Raw genomic sequence first — 23,078 nt, 5'->3', positions numbered from 1 at the left:
TTCTTTCACAAACCCCAGCTTGGGAAACCCTCATGTAATTTTTAATGAGAAACTAATCAAAAAATCATATTATATTACCTTTAATGTGTAATGTAATTGACTGTATGACTAACTAAAATGTAAGTCTTCATGTAATTAGTTTTCAGCAATGAACTACAAAATTTGATTACTTTTTTGTTGTCAGTGAACTACAAAAAAATAATGCGTTGATTGCGGCTTCTAAATTACGTACTGGCTTGATTAATGTTTTTTTGGGTGCAACCTAAAAGTATTTCATTTAGCCCTTGTTACATACAAGCAAGTGTGTATTATCTGTTTTAACCAGCAGAGGACAGTGTCCTTTTGTCTGTCTATAACTCAACAGCTTTGCAGTGTCACAAATTCGTTTTTTTTTCATGAATGCAATATATTGTATAATAATAAAAAAAATATATATTTTAAGTATCAATTTTGTCGTAGACTATGTATTAGGAAAAACTTACATATAGAAATAACTCTGAATGCATGTTAGTAATTATTAAATAAATTATATCAAGCATTAGGTAAATATAAGGGTCTCTTTTGCTGTGAAATAATTCCATTTTCTTCTTCATAATTTTAGTTTCTTATGGGAATCACGGTTATTATAATTAACTAAAACCTTAAAAAATTACAAAAATACAAAATAAATACTTAAACTTATTTAACATTTAGCAACATTTCTACTGAAATACTAAAATAACTGAAGCTAATTAAACTAAAACCAATAATTAAAATCAACAATAAAAAAACTATATAGACATATATATATATATATGTAATTCAAAATATTTACAAAAATTATAATATCAAGGAGAATAGTACCAATGGGAATATTTATAACATCACAAAATTAAATTGCCATTTAATGTGACGTTTTATTACCTGATGTGGTTCAAAGAGAGAAACTGGGATTTGTGGGGATAAAAGTAAAAAAAAAAAAAAAGTATGAGGTTTGGGCTAAAGCTTAGTATCCTGCCTTTGAAAGAGATTAAACAGTGAACGGTGTTACATTAGCTCAGCTTCAAAGAGGGACTGTGAGATTGCCATCTTATTCGAGCAGGTGCTGCATTTGAAACGGCAGCTGGATTACAGTCTGTGCACACCTGGAAAAGAGCAGCCAGGAGAATCCTCTGTGCTCTCCAGATTTCCTTTAACAACACGTCCAGATAGCAAGAACCAAGGGAAGAGTCACAGAGAGGAATCACTCTCTTTGTTTAACCCACATTTTGAAATGCAGTCCAAGAAAATGACATCTAGTAATTAGGTATTTATTTCTTTAATGGTAATGAAGTTTTGCACATTGCATTTCTTTCATAACCTATTCATGAATGATAAGCATGTTGCCATGGTGATGGCACAAAGAATTCTCTTAACATTGTCTGTCCTCTTAATATTGTCTGACTTATTTTGGTGCAGGTTCAGCTGATAGTCTTTGTTTATTTCTTCTTCAAATGAAAAAATTGATCTTGATATTATTTGTATCTGCGCTGACAGTTTATTGAAAGCTCATTGCAATTCTCATTGAAAAATAAATTGCAGGACACAAGCTGATGGATTTTCTGAATGCATAATAACCTTGCGGAGATCAAAGAATTGCATCTCATGATTCATCTTTTATTGCACTGCGCTTTAAAAGGCCCTGACACACCAACAAGCATTTGAGTTCTGTAAAAAAATAAAATGAGTTTCAAAAAGGAAAGTTTTCACTAGATTGTTACATTTCCATTTAAACAAACCTGTTAGGATTCTATGCCAACTAATGTTTTAATGACAAGGATCTATGTTAAAGATGGTCCGATGTCAAGGTACATTAGAACATTAGAATGCATTACGAGTTAATAGAGTAGATTAATCACCCGAAATCATTTCTGTATTAAGAGCCTTAACTTAAGGTCATTCCATGCTAATCACTTCATTTCACTGGCTTCATTATAATTAATATTGCCAGATAATGAATTAATGAAACAGTCTGGCATGTTTTACACGAGAGGTCAAGACAAATTATTTAGCTCATACTGTTCTCCACTGATGAAATAATGAATGCATCTTAACACTGTAATTAGCTTTTTTTTTTCAGACAAGTGTAAACAAATGCTTCTTTGTAATGCAGAAATGAATTCAGTCCGCACTTATAAGATACATGTGTGATCTGCAGTCTAAAATCTACCTTTGATTTCCAGTCATTATAATTCATTGGGCACAATTCAGTTATGTTTTCTAAACAGCATGTTTTCCTTGATGCTGTTATTTGTAAGATCACTGTTGCCTCTCAGCCTCACATCCTTGTTTTTCAGCTTGGCTCTGTGATAACTCTGACTAACCTTGAGAAATGGCTGCAGGAGACCCATGCAACAGCAGAATAAACCTTCATTGCGATGAAATATTCATTCAAATGAGGTGGAGAGGGCTGTTGAATTAGAATAAGACATTGTTAAAGATTACTCACATCCAGGCGTAAAGTGCATCATTGTGAATAGATCAGTCGGAGCTGATGTTACAACACAGATTCAGTGCTGCACCGGTTCAATAAAATGATTCATTTTATGACCATTTGATCAAGCTACCTGATTGAAACAGATTCTTTCAGAATCACAAACATTAAGTTAAGCCAATAAAGTCACCATTTCAAGTCAATTTAACAAGCAATTGAGAACCCAGCTAATAAAATGGTTTTAAGAATGTTTAATTCAAAATCGGAACATTCCATTTTATAATTAAAAAAAAAAATGGGAATGTTACTTCTGAATGTTCTCTTAATGTATAATAAAAAGTTAGTTGAATGTCCAACTAAATTGTTTCAGAAATAATACATATCATGAACTATTAAGATTCACACTGGAAGAATGTGTTTGTTCATAACTTATAAAACCTCTCTATGAGAACGTTTGAGAACGTTTTATCCGGGAAACCTGGTACAATGGTGTTAAACAAAACTGACCCTGGTTACACTAATGATTCACACTGTACATTCCTAAACCCTGCAAGGGTTATACTTTTCTGCATATTTTCATATTCATACCCAGGGTTAAAAACTGGGAGCGACAGTGCCATTTTACGTGAGATGATCTGGTTTCATTAGGGAAAATTTTAGGCCTCAAATTTTGTTTTTAACAAATTAAACAATTAATATTGTTCCATATGGTTTAAATTAAAAATATTTTTTCCCTAAGTATGAATCTCTATATACAAGTGTCACATCCACACAAGGAGAGGAGGAGATGGGTAAGTGTTTACGTGAGGCTTTATTAACATAGGACTTTTAACAGAGCAAGTAAGTGTGGTCACAGACGATGAATCTTCAAGCACTGATCAAATAGGTGAGTTCAAGCACAAGGCTAGGCCAGACAACAAAGAGTCACTTCCCTTAATCGCTGTGTCTGAATCTCCACTGAGTCACAATATGATCCAAAAGAAGCAGGCAGAAGATCCATAAGAGCGTCCATGCAATCTCGATTCCAGCCGGTGAGTGAATGAGTGAGGTGAGTATTTAAAGGTGTGGTGATTGCTGGTGCAGGTGCAGGTAATCAGTATTCAGGTGACGGTTCACGTGAGCGGTGCATGGGAGATTGAGTGGATGGTGACTGGCAATGGTGACTGGGGCTGAGGGAACGAGCTGAGGGTGTGACACTACCCCCCCCCCCCCCCACACGGGTGACTCCAGGCATCCTAGAGCGGCGACGGGGACGACCACGACCTCTGGGAGCCGGGCGGTCTGGGTGTTGTCGGTGGAAATCTTCGAGGAGAGCCGGATCCAGGATGTCATTGCGTGGTACCCACGACCTCTCTTCGGGACCGAACCCCTCCCAATCTATGAGGTATTCCAGGTGGCCGTCCCGCCGCCGGGAGTCGAGGATCTCTTGGACCTGGTAGATGTTGTCTCCGAGGATCTCGGGTTGGTCTGGAGGGGGAGGCGGTTCTGGTTCTGTGGAGGAAGGAGAAACTGGATCAGTGTGACGTTTTAGCAGTGAGACGTGAAACGTGGGTGAGATCCGGTAGTGTGGTGGTAGGTCCAGGCGGTAGGTGACGGGATTTATCTGAGAATGGATGGTGAACGGCCCTATGTAGCGGGGACTCAGCTTTTTGCAGGGCAGTCGGAGGCGGATATCCCGAGTGGAGAGCCAAACCTTGTCTCCAGGTAGATAGACGGGATTAGGCGATCTGCGTCGGTTAGCGGTCTCTGTATGCCTCCGAACTGCCCGTTGGAGATGGACGTGAGCTGAGTCCCACACCCTCTCGCTCTCCTGGAACCAGTGATCTAACGCGGGCACTTCAGAGACTTCTCCTGACCAGGGAAACAGCGGTGGTTGTGCCTAAAACACATTGAAAAGGGGTTAAGCCTGTAGTGGTTTGGCGAAGGGAGTTTTGGGCATACTCAGCCCACGGCAGATACTGGCTCCAGGTATCCTGGTGTTGGGAGCAGTAAGTACGGAGGTACCGTGAGATCTCTTGAATCTTCCGCTCGGTCTGGCCGTTGGTCTGAGGATGATATCCAGAAGATAAACTGACGGATGTTCCGAGGAGTTGGAAGAACGCTCGCCAGACCCTGGAGATAAACTGAGGTCCTCTGTCCGAGACAATGTCCTCTGGAGTGCCATAATTCCGGAACACGTTGGTGAAGAGGGCTTCGGCGGTCTCGAACGCTGTGGGAAGACCCTTTAATGGGATTAGTTTGCAGAATTTAGAAAAACGATCAACTACAACTAGAATGGTAGTGTACCCCCTTGAGGGGGGAAGGTCAGTGGCGAAATCCACCCCTAAATGGGTCCAGGGTCGGCGAGGAATGGGCAGTGGTTGTAATTTACCCACGGGAAGTTGACGAGGTGTGGTGGTAACGGCGCAGACCGAGCATCCGAGGATGTACCGGGTAACGTCACGAACCATGTTAGGCCACCAGTACTTCTGCTGGATGAGCGAGAGGGTTCGCCTGCTGCCAGGGTGTCCTGAGCCAGGTGACGTGTGCGTACTTTCCAGTAGGGGGAGTCGCTGGTTGGTGGGCACGTACATTAGACCCGTGGGTACCTCCGGAGGTGCAGGCTCCTCGAGGGTGGCGGCTCGAATTTCCTCGTCGATCTGCCAGAGGATAGGCGCGAGGAAAACGGAGGGTGGTAGAATTGAATCAGGCTTGTTGGTGTCTGGATCTGGTGAGTACATACGGGACAGGGCATCTGCTTTAGTGTTCTTGTGACCGGGTTGATACGTGATCTGGAAATTAAAGCGAGCAAAGAAGAGTGACCACCGAGCCTGACGAGCATTGAGTCTTTTGGCATTCTGCAGATATTGGAGATTTTTGTGGTCGGTGACAACAGTGAATGGGAACTGAGCTCCCTCTAGCCAGTGCCGCCACTCCTCAAGGGCGAGTTTAATGGCCAACAACTCACGGTCTCCGATTCCATAATTGCATTCGGCAGGAGAGAGTTTCTTAGAGAAGTACGCACATGGATGGAGTGAGCAAGGTTCACCAGACCTTTGGGATAGCATCTACCTTGGCTGATTCCATCTGAACTCCCTCCGCAGAGATCACGTATCCGAGGAAGGAGACGGTAGTGCAGTGAAACTCACACTTCTCAGCTTTTAGGTAGAGGTGGTGGTCTCGGAGTCGTTGTAAGACGTGGCGGACATGGGTTTGGTGTTCTTCTATGTTCCGGGAGTAGATCAGGATATCGTCTATGTAGACAATGACGAATTGGTGGAGATAATCACGGAATATTTCGTTCATGAAACTCTGGAAGATGGATGGACTGTTAGCAAGCCCATAGGGCATAACCTGATATTCGTAGTGCCCGGCAGGGGTGATGAAGGCAGTCTTCCACTCGTCTCCCTCTCGGATACGGATCAGATTGTAGGCACTGCGGAGGTCGAGTTTGGTGAACACCTTGGCTTCCCGCAGTTCCTCCAGAGCCGCTGGAACGAGTGGTAACGGGTAGGCGAACTTGACGGTGGCGTCATTTAGCACTCGATAGTCGATGCATGGTCGAAGTCCGCCATCCTTTTTGGGGACGAAGAAGAAACTGGATGCAGCTGGAGATGTGGATGGCCTGATGAACCCCTGATCGAGAGCCTCCTGGATGTATTCCTCCATTGCCACCTGCTCAGGACGGGAGAGTGGATATATTTTCCCATGTGGTAGCTTGGCACCTGGCAGCAGGTCGATACAACAGTCCCAGGGCCGATGTGGTGGTAATCGGGTGGCTTGTTCCTTGCTGAACACATCAGAGTAGGAGGAGTAAAGGGCAGGTCTTCCCATGGTAGTGGAGTGTAATTGAAGGTGCGGTGGCGCAGACTGTGAATTCTGGACTGGTGAACGGCGAATGTGACTCTGGCATCTCGGGTCCCATGCCTGGATCTCCCCTGTGCTCCAGTTGATTTGGGGGTTATGTTGGGCCAGCCATGGCCTACCCAGGACAACATCAACGGTAGCGCGCGGAAGTACGAGGAGGGCCAGTTGTTTCCTGGTGTCCGTGGGGCAGAAGGAGCTCCAGCTCGTGTGTCCTTTTAGATATTTTGCCACCGCCTAATGGTGATCCTTGGATGGTAGTGATACGGTAAGTGGTCTCGTTCTGGACGATGGGTATACGGTGCTTGGTTACAAAGTGAGATGAGATGAAGTTGCTTGCGGCTCCGGAATCCACCAGGACATGGATGGAAAGATTGCGTGAGTTAATTGTTATCTGGGCTTTGATATGAGGTATGTGAGATACAGATGGGGTAATGGAAACTGTACTCCCCATTGGGCGAGGCGGACGGACCGGGCAGGCGTGGATCAGGTGAGTGGCCTCGCCACAGTATAGACACAGCCGCTGCTGGATGCGGCGTCTCCGTTCAGAGGCATCTAGGTAGTAGGAGTCGGTGATCATGGGTTCCTCCTGGTCTCGTTGGGGCGAGGGCGTTCTGGCCGATGGTGAGATGTTATATGAAGCCGGGGAGGCACAAGCCGAGAGGTGCTGAGCAACATTTATAGTTTTTCTGATGAATGTTTCGAGATTGATATTATCGTCGTAAATAACCATTTGCTTTCTGATCTGGGGCTTTAAACCTTTACGGTATGCTGCTAGCAGGGCAGTTTGGTTCCAACCACTGGTGGCGGCTAATGTCCGGAAACGGAGAGTGTAGTCGTGTATTTCCGTGGCTCCCTGGCGGAGATTTAAGAGTTCATCATGGGTTGAAAGAGGAGTTAGAGCCACCCCGAACACTTCCTGGAGGTGGGTGACGAAGGCATCGAATGAGGATAGAACAGGACTCTGGGAGTTCCAAAGAGCCTCTGCCCATTGTAGAGCTCGTCCGGTGAGGAGAGAGATCACAAAGGCGACTTTGGTGGCCTCATTGGGGAATTTACTGGTATTCGCGTTGACGAATAGTGAGCACTGCAGAATAAACCCACTGCAGCCACTCGGTTCACCCGTATAGCACGCGGGACGTGCAAGGGGCGTGCTGTTGGTGGTGGAAGCACTAGTTTCGGTGGGTGGTGAAACTGACTGTAATACTTGGCGGAGGGCAGTCACCATTTCGGTGAACGGGTCCGAAGCCGCTCCCTGAGCAGCAGCGTTAACATCCATGGAGATATGAAGTTCTGTTTTAGGGCTGGAATCCTGTCACATCCACACAAGGAGAGGAGGAGATGGGTAAGTGTTTACGTGAGGCTTTATTAACATAGGACTTTTAACAGAGCAAGTAAGTGTGGTCACAGACGATGAATCTTCAAGCACTGATCAAATAGGTGAGTTCAAGCACAAGGCTAGGCCAGACAACAAAGAGTCACTTCCCTTAATCGCTGTGTCTGAATCTCCACTGAGTCACAATATGATCCACAAGAAGCAGGCAGAAGATCCATAAGAGCGTCCATGCAATCTCGATTCCAGCCGGTGAGTGAATGAGTGAGGTGAGTATTTAAAGGTGTGGTGATTGCTGGTGCAGGTGCAGGTAATCAGTATTCAGGTGACGGTTCACGTGAGCGGTGCATGGGAGATTGAGTGGATGGTGACTGGCAATGGTGACTGGGGCTGAGGGAACGAGCTGAGGGTGTGACAACAAGTGCTTTTATACAGTCCATAAATTAAGTTATACATTTAATAAACACCATTCACTTGAGGTCATGCAGTAAGGAAATATTATATATATATATATATATATATATATATATATATATATATATATATATATATATATATATATATATATATACACACACACACACACACACACACACCATACAGTCAATTTGCTTCCTTCCCAGGGGACACAAGTCATACAAATAATATGTTGTGAATTATATTTAGTTTCTGTGAAAGTGTCATAGTTCTTGACAGACAAATCAGTCTATAAGCAGATACTGCACAGCAAATAGTCAAAGACTAACATTAAGAGAAACAATTTATCTTAAATAAGCATTTTGTTCCTAAAGTGGCAGAATGTAAAAGTGCTGAATTTGGTTGTATAAGTGTGTGTGTGCCTACAAAAATGTTTCTTTAAAAATGTAATATTTTCATGCTTATTATGAGGTGCATTTGGAAGTTCGAAAAGAGAAAGACTGGATAAAACATATGCATCAATAACACAAGCACGTTTTATTATCCAGCTTTGCTTACATATTTTTATTCAATATCACTGTATTTTTTGTATTATTATTTGATTTATTGTCAGTATTTATTGTTAATAAGTAAAAGTGTTTTTATTGGCTACTCAAAATGGTGTCTTGTAAAGATCTGTTATGTCTGACCTGTAGTTACAATGAACTACTCAGATTTTAAAATATTAATTTACCTCCACCTGAATGATGTGAAAAAAAAACTGATTTGCCATTTATGAATACTGAATGTTTACATAAAAAAACGGACAAAAAGTGCATTAATTTTCATATTAAAAAAATGATCTCTAATCAGACAAAATTATTACAAAAATCTTTAATCATCATCACTTCTCTCAGATATGAACTGAATTTTTTTATTAAATTAACCTTATGAAGGATTTATCTCTATGGTCTGAGACTAAACATAAATGGTTAAAAATATTATATTCTAGTTAAACATGATATCATAGCATAGTTTTGGTGATTTTAATTAATTGTATAGTAAACAACCTTATTAGTCAAATTCAACTGAACTGAAGTCAAGTTAAATTTTACATTAAGGAAGACAAACACTATTTTATGAAAAAATTAGATCTCAAAAAAGTAACAAAAAAAAACTGAAAATCAACCCCATGGGTCAAACATGAGAGAATTTCGACTTCTCTGTGACAGCAATCAACGCCTAGTGTTCCGCAGGCCTACTGTGGTCAAACTGACCAGTGCTAACGCACTCGATGTGGGCGTGACCCCGCGCTAACCGCGCCGCTATTGGTCGGCTCAACCCAAAGCCCCGCCTCTTTAAAAAAAGATAGAGAAAAAAGAAAAGGAAAACAGAGACATCTCAATCCTTGCAAGCGGGGAAAAGATGAAACGTAGTGCACCATAATCTCCGGATCACCTCCTCTTTTTTTCCTAAACCCAGTAAACCACCTTCTTGCGCTGTGAACCAAACTGAGTCACATCTGTAAGTTATTTCAATCACCTAAAGCCAAACATCACCATCAGACATTCAGTTTTGGGATACGCTGGATTAAGTTCTGTAGCATTTTAAAGGTGAGTCGTTAATCATGAACGCTTCTACGTGTATTTAAGTAGCGGATTGTTTCTTAATGCATATATGAACCCGATATACTCATACATAAAGACGTTTGTCCAGGTAAGATAGAAGATGTGGACTACTCGCCGGTTGTTGGTTTGAGGAACCGCGGCTGGTGTTGCGCGGTGTGTCCGTCCATGCGTGCGTTTATTCGCCTGCGACATGGAGGGGATGGGTGGGCTTTTCGCTGTGTTTCTAATATCCGAGGACATCTTGAGCCACTCGGCGACTGAAAGAGTTGGAATGGAACGTCTTTGGTTGTTACATTGGCTCTTTGATCTATTGCTACATTGTATCGGCTGATTCTTCTGGATTTGGATACATTGTTTCCGTTTGATCAGGTGTTGCAACAATGTATAAAACAGCTTTATTAAAACTCTGTTGATGTGTTCCGTATTTACTGATAGCATTAGCTTAATGTTGCATGTATTTTAAGGGCACTGTGTTAGTACATGGACAATCAGAGTCAACATGAATGTAATATTTAGTTGATAACTGTATAATCAGTTTCCTAAATAAGGTTTCGGCCAAGTCAACAACCTCTATTTTTATGTAGTTTAAAAGTTTAGTCTGTTTGCTGAACTTATTTCATACACGTTTTTTAAGGATTAGTGATGTTTTTTGAAGATTTAAAACAAGATATTAAGAAGTGTGTGTGTGTGTGTGTGTAAGTGTGTGTGTGATGCCCCTTTGTCTTTGCTGGAGGAGAGGGGGTGTGTACAGATGTTCTCTACCAGGACATCTGCTGTTTCTAAGGGCTTTGTCAAGGGCCCTTTCAAGGAGGTGCTTGGGCCTGAAAAAAAATGTTACTTTTCCAAGCTTAACTCCAAAAACTATCAAATGCGAAGCAGTCCTTGCTGGATGCAATGCATATGTTAATAATGCATAGTGTTACTCATAAGCAGTTATGTACTCTCAGTAGTTTGCATGTGTGGGTTTGACCACTGGAGACCTTGATTTCTAACACGTCCATTATGTTTCCCGCTGAGAATTCTCCCTCTCTCTCTCTCTCTCTCTCTCTCTCTCTCTCTCTCGCTCGCTCGCCCCTGAGCACTCACACATCACACATTGAATCATAGTGTACATGGCAGCATACGAAACAGGAAGACATTTATTAGAGTCAGACAGGAAAATGCAAAGGGCTTCTTTAATATTTATGGCATCCTGTTCTTCAGGTGTGCATTCATTTATAAGTTGCTTGGATAAGCGGTTCACAAGTGGTTTTAAATCTGAAAATCAAGGGATAACCCTGCACAAAAATTTTCTTGAACAGGAATGTCCCCAAAAACTTTGAAATAAAATAGTTATAAAGTATTATTAATAAATTAAGTATTTACCTCAACAACCACTAATAGGTTCAACAGATTAAATGTATTCTGATTTATCTTTCTGTTCCTTTCGTGGTTTTGTTTATGGTTTGAGCATAAAGGCTTGCCATAAGTGACAGGTGGATTTGCTCCAAAATACCATACAGTTATTCAACAACAGATGTATTTTCTCTTTCCTTTTTAAAGGTGATAAGCCTATTTATTTTGTTGTTCAAATTATGCACAGCTATAAGGGTTATAAATATTTATTTATTTACTTACAGGTACTTGTTACTATTTTTAAACAAATTCATAAAATATAAATAATGTTGTCTGATTATTTAAGCCACTTATTTCTCATTTTTGTATTTCCTCCTATATCACTCTTTGGTTTGATGGTGACCTGATGGTGTAGGGATTTATGGTGCTTATATTAGGAAATGAAACGTTGACCTGAAGACTTCAATTATGAAGAAAAATAAAATCTCATAGAAGAAGTTTTCTTTTATAAGGTTTGCCAGTAGTAGGATTTCATGTGTTCCACCGTATATTTTACATTTACTGAAAGTGATGTGCAACAGTTAGACCTGTTTTCTGAAACTTATAAAAGTCATGATTCATAGAGTCAAGAAACAAAAAAGAACATATGATGTACTGGAAAATTCAGCATACAAACATTCATTCAGTATTTTTGTTTGCACACATTATCATTCAAAAGTTTGGGGTCTGTAAATTCTGTCATGTTTTTTGCTCACCAAGGTTGCAAAAATACAGTAAAACTAAATATTATTCTTTTTTTTCGTTTTCAATTTGGAAAGTATTTAAAAAGTATGATTTTCAGAATCATTCTAATATGCTGATTTGCTGCTCAGAAAAAAAAATTCCTTTTTACTATCAATATTAAAAACAGTTGTGTTGCTTCATATTTTTCCGAAATCTTTGATGAATGCAAAGTTCAAAAGAACAGCATTTATTTGAAATATAATTTTATTATAACAGCTGTGTTAATTACTTTCATGTCACTTTTGATCAATTTAACATATCCTCACTGAATAATTAATTTCTTAAAAAAATCTTACTGACCCCAAGCTTTTGAACGGTAGTGTGCAGATCATATAATAGTCTTTAATTCATCTTTATTTCATGTGGCTTGCATTCATTGGCTCAGGAGTATGGAGTTGTTTGGTGGTGGATGTGCTGAGCTGTGTGTTTTCCAGCCTTTAGTTTTGTCTTTTACATGTGAGCGTGTTCTTTCCCAGAGGCAGTGATAACACAATGAACATCCAGTGCAGCTCTTTTTACAGTTGTGTTGAGGCCAGGAATGTTGAGAGAGCACAGAAGTGAAATCTGTTTGTTTTCGAGCGCCTGGATGAGTGTAGCGTGAATTTTAAAGAGCGACGCTCACTTGAGCGGTACAGAGAAGATGAATATTAATGATTTCTCCTCAGTTTAATACCTTGTTTAACACACACTATTATGGCCTCTCCTGCATATATTCATTCTAGTGTAGTATTCTGCTGATTTTTGAACAGTGGAGAACTGAAAGGATGTCTGACGGTGCCTGATAGGAAGGTAATTGGTATGAAATTGGAACATGGCATCGGCCCTAGAGCTGCAGAATTCAACCTTTATTTCGTTGACTGCTCGTGGCTCAGGGATGTGTCTGGCTGTCATTCAGAATGCAATGAGATTCAAGCTCAAATGTCTTCAATTCAAATCACTGGATCCTCTTCTTTTCTATTAAAGAGTACATTTATAAAGTGTTGGAAAAGTAATGGAATAATGCAGGAAAACATAGTTTTCTAGTCTAGTTTTGCGTGGTTGTTGCTGTAGATGTCAGTGAACCTTCTGTTTTGTGTTGCCCAGTCATAAATGATCTCACACTCTTTCTCCTGCCAGAATCGGTTGTGAAGGAAATGCTCCAGGCTATGCTTCCTGTTGCTTTCATACAGGCATGAGATCCTTCATGTGCTTGACAAGGGTGCTAACCTTTGGTGTAAAATTCAAAATCTACCCATGCAGAATTAGATATACCTTTAAAAAGAGACTTTGGTTTATTTAACAGGGTTGCTTTTACTGTGTGCACTAGGTGACATTAATTAAGATTCTGTTTGTGTTAAACCCATATACATTTTGGCCAATACTGGTAAAGATGTAATGATGATAACAGATCTGAATACTCCATAGTGTTTAAAAAAAATCTCTGTAAAAAAACACATACATTTCCTATATCTTCATTAGTGTTTCGATGCATGTGCTCAGACTTTTGATGAGTAATAGATGTGTGTACACTGAAGATAAATTATTAGAAAAAAGATAATGCTGTAATCGAGTTTGGAAAGTTCATTTTCATTTGAATATTCAAAGTTCATAATCTTTGTCTTGTACCAGTACAGAAGTTGTTTCTGGATTTTTCAGAGTTTTAATATGCATTATATTTATAAATACTTAGGTGCTGCCTGCACAAAATGCATTGTGCAACATTTCTATTGTTTTTTTTTGTTGTTGTTGTTGTTGTTGGTTTTTTAATCACTAGACCTTACACTTTCTCTCTTTATTATTTAATTTTTCAAAAGCAAAACTGCTTTGTGTGAATGGCCCTGAACACAATTCTGTCTCCCGCCCTTTTTTTATATATATATACACATGCACCAGATGAATTTGGCCATTATGCTCTCATCTCATGTCTTTTAAAGCATCTCTTCACATGAGCATAGAGCTTTTATATCACTGGGGCAAGTTAAAAGAAGAAAAAAATACAAACTGCATGCAAAGATGATATTTTTATCCTACTGCTCACGTTTTTAAATGCAGAAATGGTCTATCAATTGTCTTTGTGTGTGTGTGTGTGTGTGTGTAAAGAAGCACTTGACAGATGTGTTTCTATTGTTGACTTTTGCACTTGCATCACACATCTTTTGCAGCGTTTTTCACATGATGCTAAAAACTTGCAGCTCAAGTTAAAAGTAGTACAACTTTTAAAGCAATACACTACAAAGAAAACCATTTTTCCATTCACCGGTCAATTTTGAGCTATTTAGCTTCCGTAACATGTCTTTATTTCAGACCAGTTAAAGGTAACAACCAGTTTTTATTTATTTATTTAGTTTTTAAAAATTTAAGTAGTTATTTATATCAGGAGACTGATAACAAGAACAATATGTGTCTTGGAAATAAAACAAGAATTTTAAATACTGGCTTTATCCAGTGTAAAAATATGCAAATGAGTGCATATTGAATTGCATTATGCTTGATTTTCATATTTAAACATACCATTTCAGACATTTTATTAAAAACTGGTCATAATGTATTAATGTGATGTATTAATCAACTGGTAATGTGTATCAGTTATTTTAAGTTTTTCAAATTCAAATTTGAAAAAGCACACAGTTTAAATATGAAAGACTTAAGCTCTGCTTCTATAATGCGGATGATACTTATAAATATGGTTTAAATTGGAAAAGAAATTAACAATATTTATTTCTGTTTCCAATATTGATTTTGTCAACTTATATGAATGTGCAGCTAAATTGTTCTCATGGATCTTTAACCCTTTTTTTGGGAGCATCTCTGACAGGTAAGGGCATTATAAATAACCCCATGCCCTTTCAGGCTAGAGCCGATGTCCTTTGAGTCAGTGTTCGGATGAGAGGAAAATGTCCAAAGTGTCTGAAATTGCGGATGAATGTTCAGTATCAACCCCTGAGCTGAAATCACGTTGCGCTGTAGGAGGTGATGTGAGCAGGTTATTAAAGTTGGCCTCCAAGAGTGAGAGTCAAAACAGGGTCATTGAGTTCAGCGTGTTGTGAAGGGGTCAGCGAGGCAAGGGCTCGGGGCAAAGTGCTTCGCTCATAGCTGTGACTATCACAGATCAATACAGCAATCACCCAGATATTCACATGTCATTTGCTGAGTCATATTATGAATGCTGTTTGCATGTTGTGATGTATTGTGGTGTGTTTGTGACGTGTATATATAGAGGTTTCTGTCCTACACCGAGAGGAAGAAAATGAGCGATATGACTGAGAATGAGAAATGAAAACGCATTTGAAGATACAGATGTGTGGGAGTAAGATCAAGTGTTACTGATGTTGCACAAGGATGTTTCTGTCCCCGAGAGAGAGCACATGGGAACATTTTGTTGATGTTGCTCTTTTGTTGCTCAAAAGACTTTAGTGAGCTTTCAATTAAGTTTCATTTAAAGCTGAACGCTACATAAATGCAGAAATAATGGCTCAGTTTTCCTAAACGCTTCTCTCCTTTCAGTGCATATTGAGATCTCTGATTTTTAAATGCAGACTTTGCCATCTTGGCATCCCTGAATACAGTTTGAGAAATTGTTGGCATCTCCGAAACTCTATGGAGACATGTCTGAGCTTATACAGCAATAAATATGTCAAATATATGAGAAATACTTTTTGGAATCAGCATAGCCTAATAAAATATATTTGGCTTAATCCTTGTGCTTATGTACTTTGAAGGAATCTTATTATACATCTTGCTGGGTAAATGAAAAAAGTGTTATGTTAAAATAAATATATGCTAAAATATTTTACATAAATATATTTTGGGCCATTGTCAATGTGTGTATGTATATATATATATATATATATATATATATATATATATATATATATGTATAAAATGTATTTATGTAAAATATTTTAGCATATATTTATTTTATATAACATTTTATCTTATATATGGAAAAAAATTTACACTGACATTATATGAAAATTATCTAAAATATAGTATAAAATATGAGTAACTGAAACTATTTATCTACTTAAAACTGTTTATATTTTATGTAAAATTATACCTGCAAATATTTTAACATATATACAAAAATAAATAAAAGGAATAAAAATCCTCTACACTATCTCAGCTTGCAAAATGAATAAAAATATATTCAGCAACATCTTGATCCCATGACCTTCACCAGACCACCTCTCTCTCTCTCTCTCTCTCTCTCTCTCTCTCTCTCTCTCTCACTTTTTTTTCTTTTTTGACTTTGATGTTTTTGATTTTTGATATTAGCTTATGTCCAACACACCTATCATTTGTCATACAGGTCTTAAGGGTTAATTGTTTATTAATTGTCATATGTTTTTAAAATACATGTTTGTATATTTTGAAGTATATAAACATAGCTCAGATCGTTTGCTGGAAGAATTAGATGAGAAATATTTGAGTTCATATTGAGCTCTCTGGCTTTGGAATCTTCGTAATATGCGCACATTTTGAGAAAGCACTAGAGTCTGAAAGAGACTAGGGGAGAAAACCATTTAATTTAGAGGAAACCGTAGAGATATTAAAGAGATAGAAAGTGAGATATATGACTCAAACAGAAAGTGATTTGTTAGGTGATATGATTATGAACTAGCCAGTATAGGTCAAGCGTTCATAAATGGTTTCAAAACTCTGGGGTCTGCAAAACAGTGTTTAAAACGGCACACATGATGCTTGATCTTTTATCACACTTTAACAGTGACACATTGTGAGTGTTCTCTCTGTTCCTCTTAACTCTTTCAGCATCTCCTCAGATAACCTTCTAGTGTGTTTCACACACACTTTGCTGAAGTTGATTTAAAACCCATCTCCTTTCTGTGTGTGCGTTACAGGAAGCTGCTTTGATGAGCGCTGGCATTTCTAAAGGTCTCTGGAAAAAACAGTTGTGATTGCTTGAACTTATTCAATGCCACAAAGAAATATGCAGGAAATGATCTGCATATTTAAAATGCCACCTCGACAAAATGCTCCAGAGCTATTAAAGACCGAAACATCTCGAGAGAGTCTGAAATTCACAGACCGTTTTGGTCAGGATTTTTATTTCAAGTGATAAAAGAATAAATGCATTAATCTGGTAAAGTAAAGACCAGCTTATATTTCATCACAGAATCCTATAGGGGAAATTGCATATTTTAGGACCGTTAGGGAATTTGAACTATTATGCAAATGTATTGATTTATATTTTTTTTCCATCTTATTTTTTTTTCATCCGTCTACTGTTATTTGTTTGTTTATTATGCTGAAATATGAGCTGGGCATCACAGTTTTCATGCGATTGAGAAGTGAGCGGAAGAGTTTGACGCTGAGAGAGTGGAGTATCAAAGCAGCGTTTAATCAAATCATTCCCATAACAGCTCGGTTTTGCATAACTCTCAGTGAATATTAAGATGAAGTGAGGTCAGTGTAAATGTGTCTATTGTACAGGATAAACATGAGGAACGAAACACGCAAACATCAATCACAGAGAGTGCTGCGGCTGTCATAACACACACACACACACACACACACACATACAGGTGCGGCTGAATCAAAGCAGCAGGTTTGTGAATGGAGCAGATGTCATTTATTTTGTGTGAAGGAGTGCTTTTAGAAACACGAGTCTGTGAAGTGGATACAGCTGATGTCTTTATGCCTCTGAAAGGTGTTTTCTCTCTTCTAGTGCTGCTGCATGAGCTGCCACGAGATTTACATCTCAAACTATACCCTCTTATTATGATCTGAGCAGCTCTTTAGATCAGTATTGTTGGTAAATTAAATAGAATTACATAAAACACTATTTCTGCTAATATTCATCTAATCATCTAATCGTCCGAGCTTTCTTTTATTAGGGTTGAATCTTCTTTCAAAGTCTTGGCTCAGTGTTTTTGTGGCAGGTTTGTGTCGTTCCTCCCTCTGACCTTAACAGTATAACAGTACAGGTCACAGGAAGTGATGGTTGCCTTGGTTAATTATTAGAGCATTTGTCTCTTTCTGTATGGAAATAATATTGTGTTTGTGTGTTGTCTAGTTAGCAGAACAGTCACATAGTTTATTTTGTCTTTGGTGGTGAAGATATGAAATGGCAATACAATTATTGATTAACAGTGATGATGGTGTCAAAATATTTTTGATATAAAATACAGTAAATACGGTAATATTATTAAATATTATTACACTTGTTAATATATTTTTTAATGTATTTTATTCCTGTGATGCAAAGCTGTATTTTCAGCATCATTACGCAGTCTTCAGTGTCACATGATCCTTCAGAAATCATTGTAATATGCTTATTTGCTGTTCAAAAAACATTTTTTTATTATCATCAATTTTGAAAATGTTTTTTTTTTTTTTTTCAGAATTCTTTGATAAATAGAAGGTTCAAAGAACAGCATTTATTTAAAAAATAAAATACTTTTATAACATTCTAAATGTATTTACCGTCATTTTTAATTTAATGCATACTTGGTGAATAAAAGTATTAATAAAAATAAAATAAAAATATAAAAACTCTTTCTGACCCCAGACTTTTGAAAGTAGTGCATATAGTATTTCAAAAGAATACCATGTAAATAAATTACATCATGTCCATTGGAATAGGACATTTAGGAAAACATTTTAAGTTTTGGGACATTAGACTGCCAAAATAATGATTTGGGCTTTTCAACCCAGTTAAACAACCACCTAGCAACAAGAAGCACACCCTAGCAACCACCTAACAATGACCTGAAGGCCACATTAGCATCATAGCACCACTCAGATTTCCTTAAAGTGACTTACCCTCATGTTTTTCCAAAAGTATATACATTTCTTTCTTTTGTTGAATGTGAAAAGATATCCTAAAGAATTTTGGTAACCAGTTTCTGGTAGCCATTGACAATCATAGTATGAAAAAAAAGCAACTGTTTGGTTACCAAATGTCTTTGTTGTTGTTGTTGTTGTTGTTATTCATACAGGTTTAATCCTAAAGGTTTGGAACTCGAGGGTGAGCAAATGATGACAGGATTTTCATTTTTGGGTGAACTATCCCTTTAAATATGAGTGGTAAGTATAAAAGTCTAGTGACGGCTTCATTTCCTCTCCAGATGCCAGATAGCTGTTGGACTCTAATAAGCTGTTAAAGAGCTGGAGAGAGGAGAGATGTCTTGTTTTCACCTCCTCCTGTGACTCAAACGCCAGTGCGTGCATATTCATGCTCCGGCTATTGTTGCTGCCTTACAGGCCAGATCTTACCCAGCATTCAGATGGAAAAAACTGAGTCTTTGCTGACCCTGTGACCCACAGTGCTTTGGAAAACAGAGTGTGTGTTGTGTGTGTGTGTGTGTTTTTTCCTATCCCGGTGGGGACTTAAAACTGAATACACACTGACTCATGGGGACTCATGTCACTTTGGGGACCTAAGTTGAGGTCCCCATGGGGAAACAAGCTTATAAATAATATAGAATAAAGTTTTTTTTTTTTTTTTTTTTTTGAGAATGTAAAAATACAGAAAGTTTTCTGTGTGGTTAGTGTGTGTATTATAATATACAGTTTGTACAGTAGAAAGAACATTACACCTATGGAGAGTCTCGCAAGGATAGTAAACCGTGTGTGTGTGTGTGTGTGTGTGTGTGTGTGTGTGTGTGTGTGTGTGTGTGTGTGTGTGAGAGAATGTGTTGAGGTTTTGTTTGTGCAGAAAAATCACTGACAACCGAGGACAAGGTCAAGGTAATGCAAAGAATGGCACAGAAATTGCTTGTACATTTAATGTGGTCATTGAAAGAGAGATGGGGAAAAGATGGAATGGGAGGAAGTGATCATAAGGATGAGGACTGAGAAATGCAGGATGCCTTTTTTAATCGAAAATGATCTATTATGAAAGAGCCTTTATAAAAAGATCCATCATGCATTTCTCTCATGGTCCTTTCCTGTCTGGAGGGTCGAAATGAATCCTTCAGGAGGATGGTTGAAATTGAGTCATGTTTTTGTAGAATGGTGGAGTGTGTGTGTGTGTGTGTGTGTGTGCGCTCTGATCAGTTTCAGGATGAGTGAGAGGGCACTCTTTCTCAGCTCAGAGTCTGCTGCCGCTCTTTTTGAGGGAGACTGACAGCTCTCTGCAGACATCTTCTGATTTAAAAACACCCTCAAAGGGTCAGCAAAACACAATACAATCTTATCAGTTTGAAGTTACAGACTCCAGACAACTAAAGTCTAGTCCAAATGAAATACAGCATGAAAATTGACCCTTTTTTGGGCATGATTCATCTAATGAAAACTGAAAATTACATGTATTTCTCATGTTAACTATTCTGCTGATGTATTTTTTTTGTGTTTGCAAATCTTGCAAATCTTTGGCCATTAATTGTAATTGCTTGCCAAGGCATTCTGTGAGTGTTGCTAAGGTATCATAGGTGATTGTTTATAAAAAAAAAAACCCTCAAAATTTTACTTTTTTTATTTAGCTGTGATGCATAAAATGTATCAAAAGTGACAGTAAAGTGATTTATAATGTCATAAAAGATTTTCTTTTCAAATAAATTCTGTTCTTTTGAACTTTCAACTCATCAAAGAATCCTGAAAGAAAATGTATAACAGTTTCCCCAAAAATATTAAGCAGCACAAACATAAACAATACCAGTTTCTTTAAGAAATGTTTCTTGATCAGTAAATTATTAGAAGGATTTCTGAAGATCATGTGACACTGAAGACAGGAGTGATGATGCTGAAAATTCAGCTTTGAATCACAGGAATAAATTTGATTTAAAAAATATATTCAAATAGAAAAGTTTCTTAAATTGTAACAATATTTCACAATATTATTATTTGTACAGTATTTTGATCAAATAAATGCATCTTTGGTGATCATGAGAACAAGTCTTGCCAACCTCAGACTTTTAATAGAAGTGTACATAAAGTCTCTGTCCATAAATATGAGCATGGTTTCGCAAACTCCGTTAATAACATCATAGTCTAACGTTTTATGAATATTAATATGTAAGTTAAATGTATTACTAATGCATTTTTTTTAACTAGTAAAACTGATTTATCCTGTAGTTTCTCCAGCCAAATGAATGCTTGAATAGTATCGTGATGGCTCCCTCTAGCGGCTAAAATCATGTCATTTTGTCAGTTGTCCTCTGGTTTCATCTGGACTGTGTTTTTCTATGCAGGTGTAAGGTGGCGTTATGCCCACTGGAGGATTCTGGGGGCTATAGTTTCCTGTTGCTAAGCTCAGTGAACAGCAGACGAGGAGAACAGAGCTGCCATGGCTTTGATTGACAAACACAAGGTCAAACGACAAAGACTTGACAGAATCTGCGAGGGTAAGAAATCGCACAATGCCCCTTTAGTACTTTGCCAGTACCATGGTGCAATGATGGTAATACATAATCATCCATATAAATGCTGTTTTAAACTATATGTTCAAATGTACTTCAAGAAATAGTTTTTTAATATGCACTACAGTGCATAAGTGTGGGGTCTGCTCACCAAGACTGGAAATACAGCAAAAAATAGTGATATTGTGAAATAATGAAAAGAACTGTTTTCTATTTGAATATATTTCAAAATCTAATTTATTTCTGTGATGCAGTGGTGAATTTTCAGCATCATTACACACGATCCTTCAGAAATCATTCTAATATGATGATTTGCTGCTTAAGAAACATGAATAGAAAGTGCAAAAGAACAGCATGTATTTGAAATATATTTTTTTTATTATGCATGTTTGTCTTAAATGGGATTTTTGTATTTTTTGTTTTTGATTTAGGTTTTTGTTTGAAGTAATAATTTCTTTTTTTTTTGTCTTTTATACCACGGTTTTACATGGTACTCCAAGAAAGCTGGTTTGTACTTTTTTCATAGTGTGTTTCTAAGTGCTACACAACTTGAAGGACTTTAATTGTTGGTCAAAAACTGGAATATATATGAGTTTGCATGTGGGCATGTGTGATAAATGATGTCATCTCGGGTTTCCTGAGAAAGTTTTTCCAGCTTCCCAAAATGTTCTTTTTGGTCCCATTTGAGAGTCATCAGAAGCAGATAAAAAAAAAACCAAAGGAGTAACTAGTGAAACTAAAGCACATTTACTCGGAAACACATGCTGAATGACATTCATCTAAGTTGACATCAGTCATGATGATGCAATGTTCCTCTAATGGAGCAGGAACTGAAATGACTGTTTAAACCTCACATGACGTATACATGGATGCACACATACATGCAATCAATCTGTAATCCCTGGACGCTGGGAAAGTTTCCATCCATTCCACGGAAAAACCATGGTCTGGCGTCTCTCTGCTGTCTGATATTATAAGCGTATAAAACTTTGCATTTGGCCCCCGGACCCCCTCGCTGGGACTCCTGAATGCGGTTGATCTGGCAGCCTTGCGTTTTCTTCCTCACACATCAATTAGACCCACGGTTAGGAAACCGAGGAGGGGAAATGTGCCTCTGGGGATGTTGTAAACGACACTGTGTACAAAGAGGAAGGCCGGGGTGTAGTTTTCAGATGTGAGATGGGCTCTACTGACCACTGGAATGTTGCTTTACAGCTTTATTGTTCATTTGTTTTATATAATGGTCATTTTTACTAGGTCTCTGTGTATGGTATAGTAAGTCTGATGACTTAGTCACCAAGACATGCAAGATTCATGGTCCTCTTGTTGGTGATTAATTATTCCAAAGCAAAATAGTTAGCCTTTGTAATCTTTAATCAAAACATGCTCTTCTTCTGAATTAATTTTCTTTGCTGTTGGCGTCATTGGATAACGTTAACCAACAGTCAAATAGCTAGTGAGACAGTGTTTTAATAAACATGTAATCAATCTGTCTCCATTCTGGTATGGGCTGGCCTTTTGTGATATTTGATTTGACTTGTCCCACATTTTTTCCTTATTGAATTATAACTGTTACACTTGGAAATACGTCGGATTGTGGAAGTAAAATGAGTTTGCAAATAACTGTGCATTTAAAAAAATGTTGTCTTGTTGTGTATTGCATTGGCTGTTTTCAAAGAAGCTGAGGAATTTTCTGTGGCAATCAACATTATGCCTCCAATGCTTTTGACTGAACTTGAACTTGAATTGACCTCGCTATATTTCTTTAATGCTATGTGAGTTAAGTGTCATGCATGCTTGCAATAGCAAATAAAGCTATTATGATTGCACTTTATTTATATATTTATTTATTCATTTATTTTACTGATAAAAATATTTAATTTTATGTATAAATATTAATCATTTTTATTATATTTATTTTTTATTGTATTAAAAATAGGTTTATCACTATTGTAATTTCACTATAAAAAGTCTTATACTCTTATTTTACAGTGAAATATTAGTAATGT

General features: G+C 38.0%; 2 protein-coding genes across 3 annotated transcripts in view; one reads left to right on the top strand and one right to left on the bottom strand.

Moving 5' to 3' along the window:
- Positions 1 to 23,078, bottom strand: part of LOC113060912 (neuronal PAS domain-containing protein 3-like) — a 783,891-nt gene that overhangs the window by 463,500 nt on the left and 297,313 nt on the right. The window lies entirely within an intron of this gene.
- The window catches only part of LOC113060909 (C-terminal-binding protein 2-like), a 40,920-nt gene continuing 27,238 nt past the window's right edge, over positions 9,397 to 23,078 (top strand). Inside the window, exons 1-2 of the mRNA XM_026230173.1 lie at positions 9,397 to 9,637; positions 20,902 to 21,054. Coding sequence (XP_026085958.1) covers positions 20,997 to 21,054 — 58 coding nt within the window. The 5' untranslated portion in view covers positions 9,397 to 9,637; positions 20,902 to 20,996. The remainder of the gene's footprint in view (positions 9,638 to 20,901; positions 21,055 to 23,078) is intronic.

Source organism: Carassius auratus, chromosome 42 (genome assembly GCF_003368295.1).
Source record: "Carassius auratus strain Wakin chromosome 42, ASM336829v1, whole genome shotgun sequence".
NCBI classification, from domain to species: domain Eukaryota; kingdom Metazoa; phylum Chordata; class Actinopteri; order Cypriniformes; family Cyprinidae; genus Carassius; species Carassius auratus.
The sequence above is the reverse complement of the archived record's forward strand: the minus strand, read 5'-3'. Positions and strand labels throughout refer to the sequence as shown.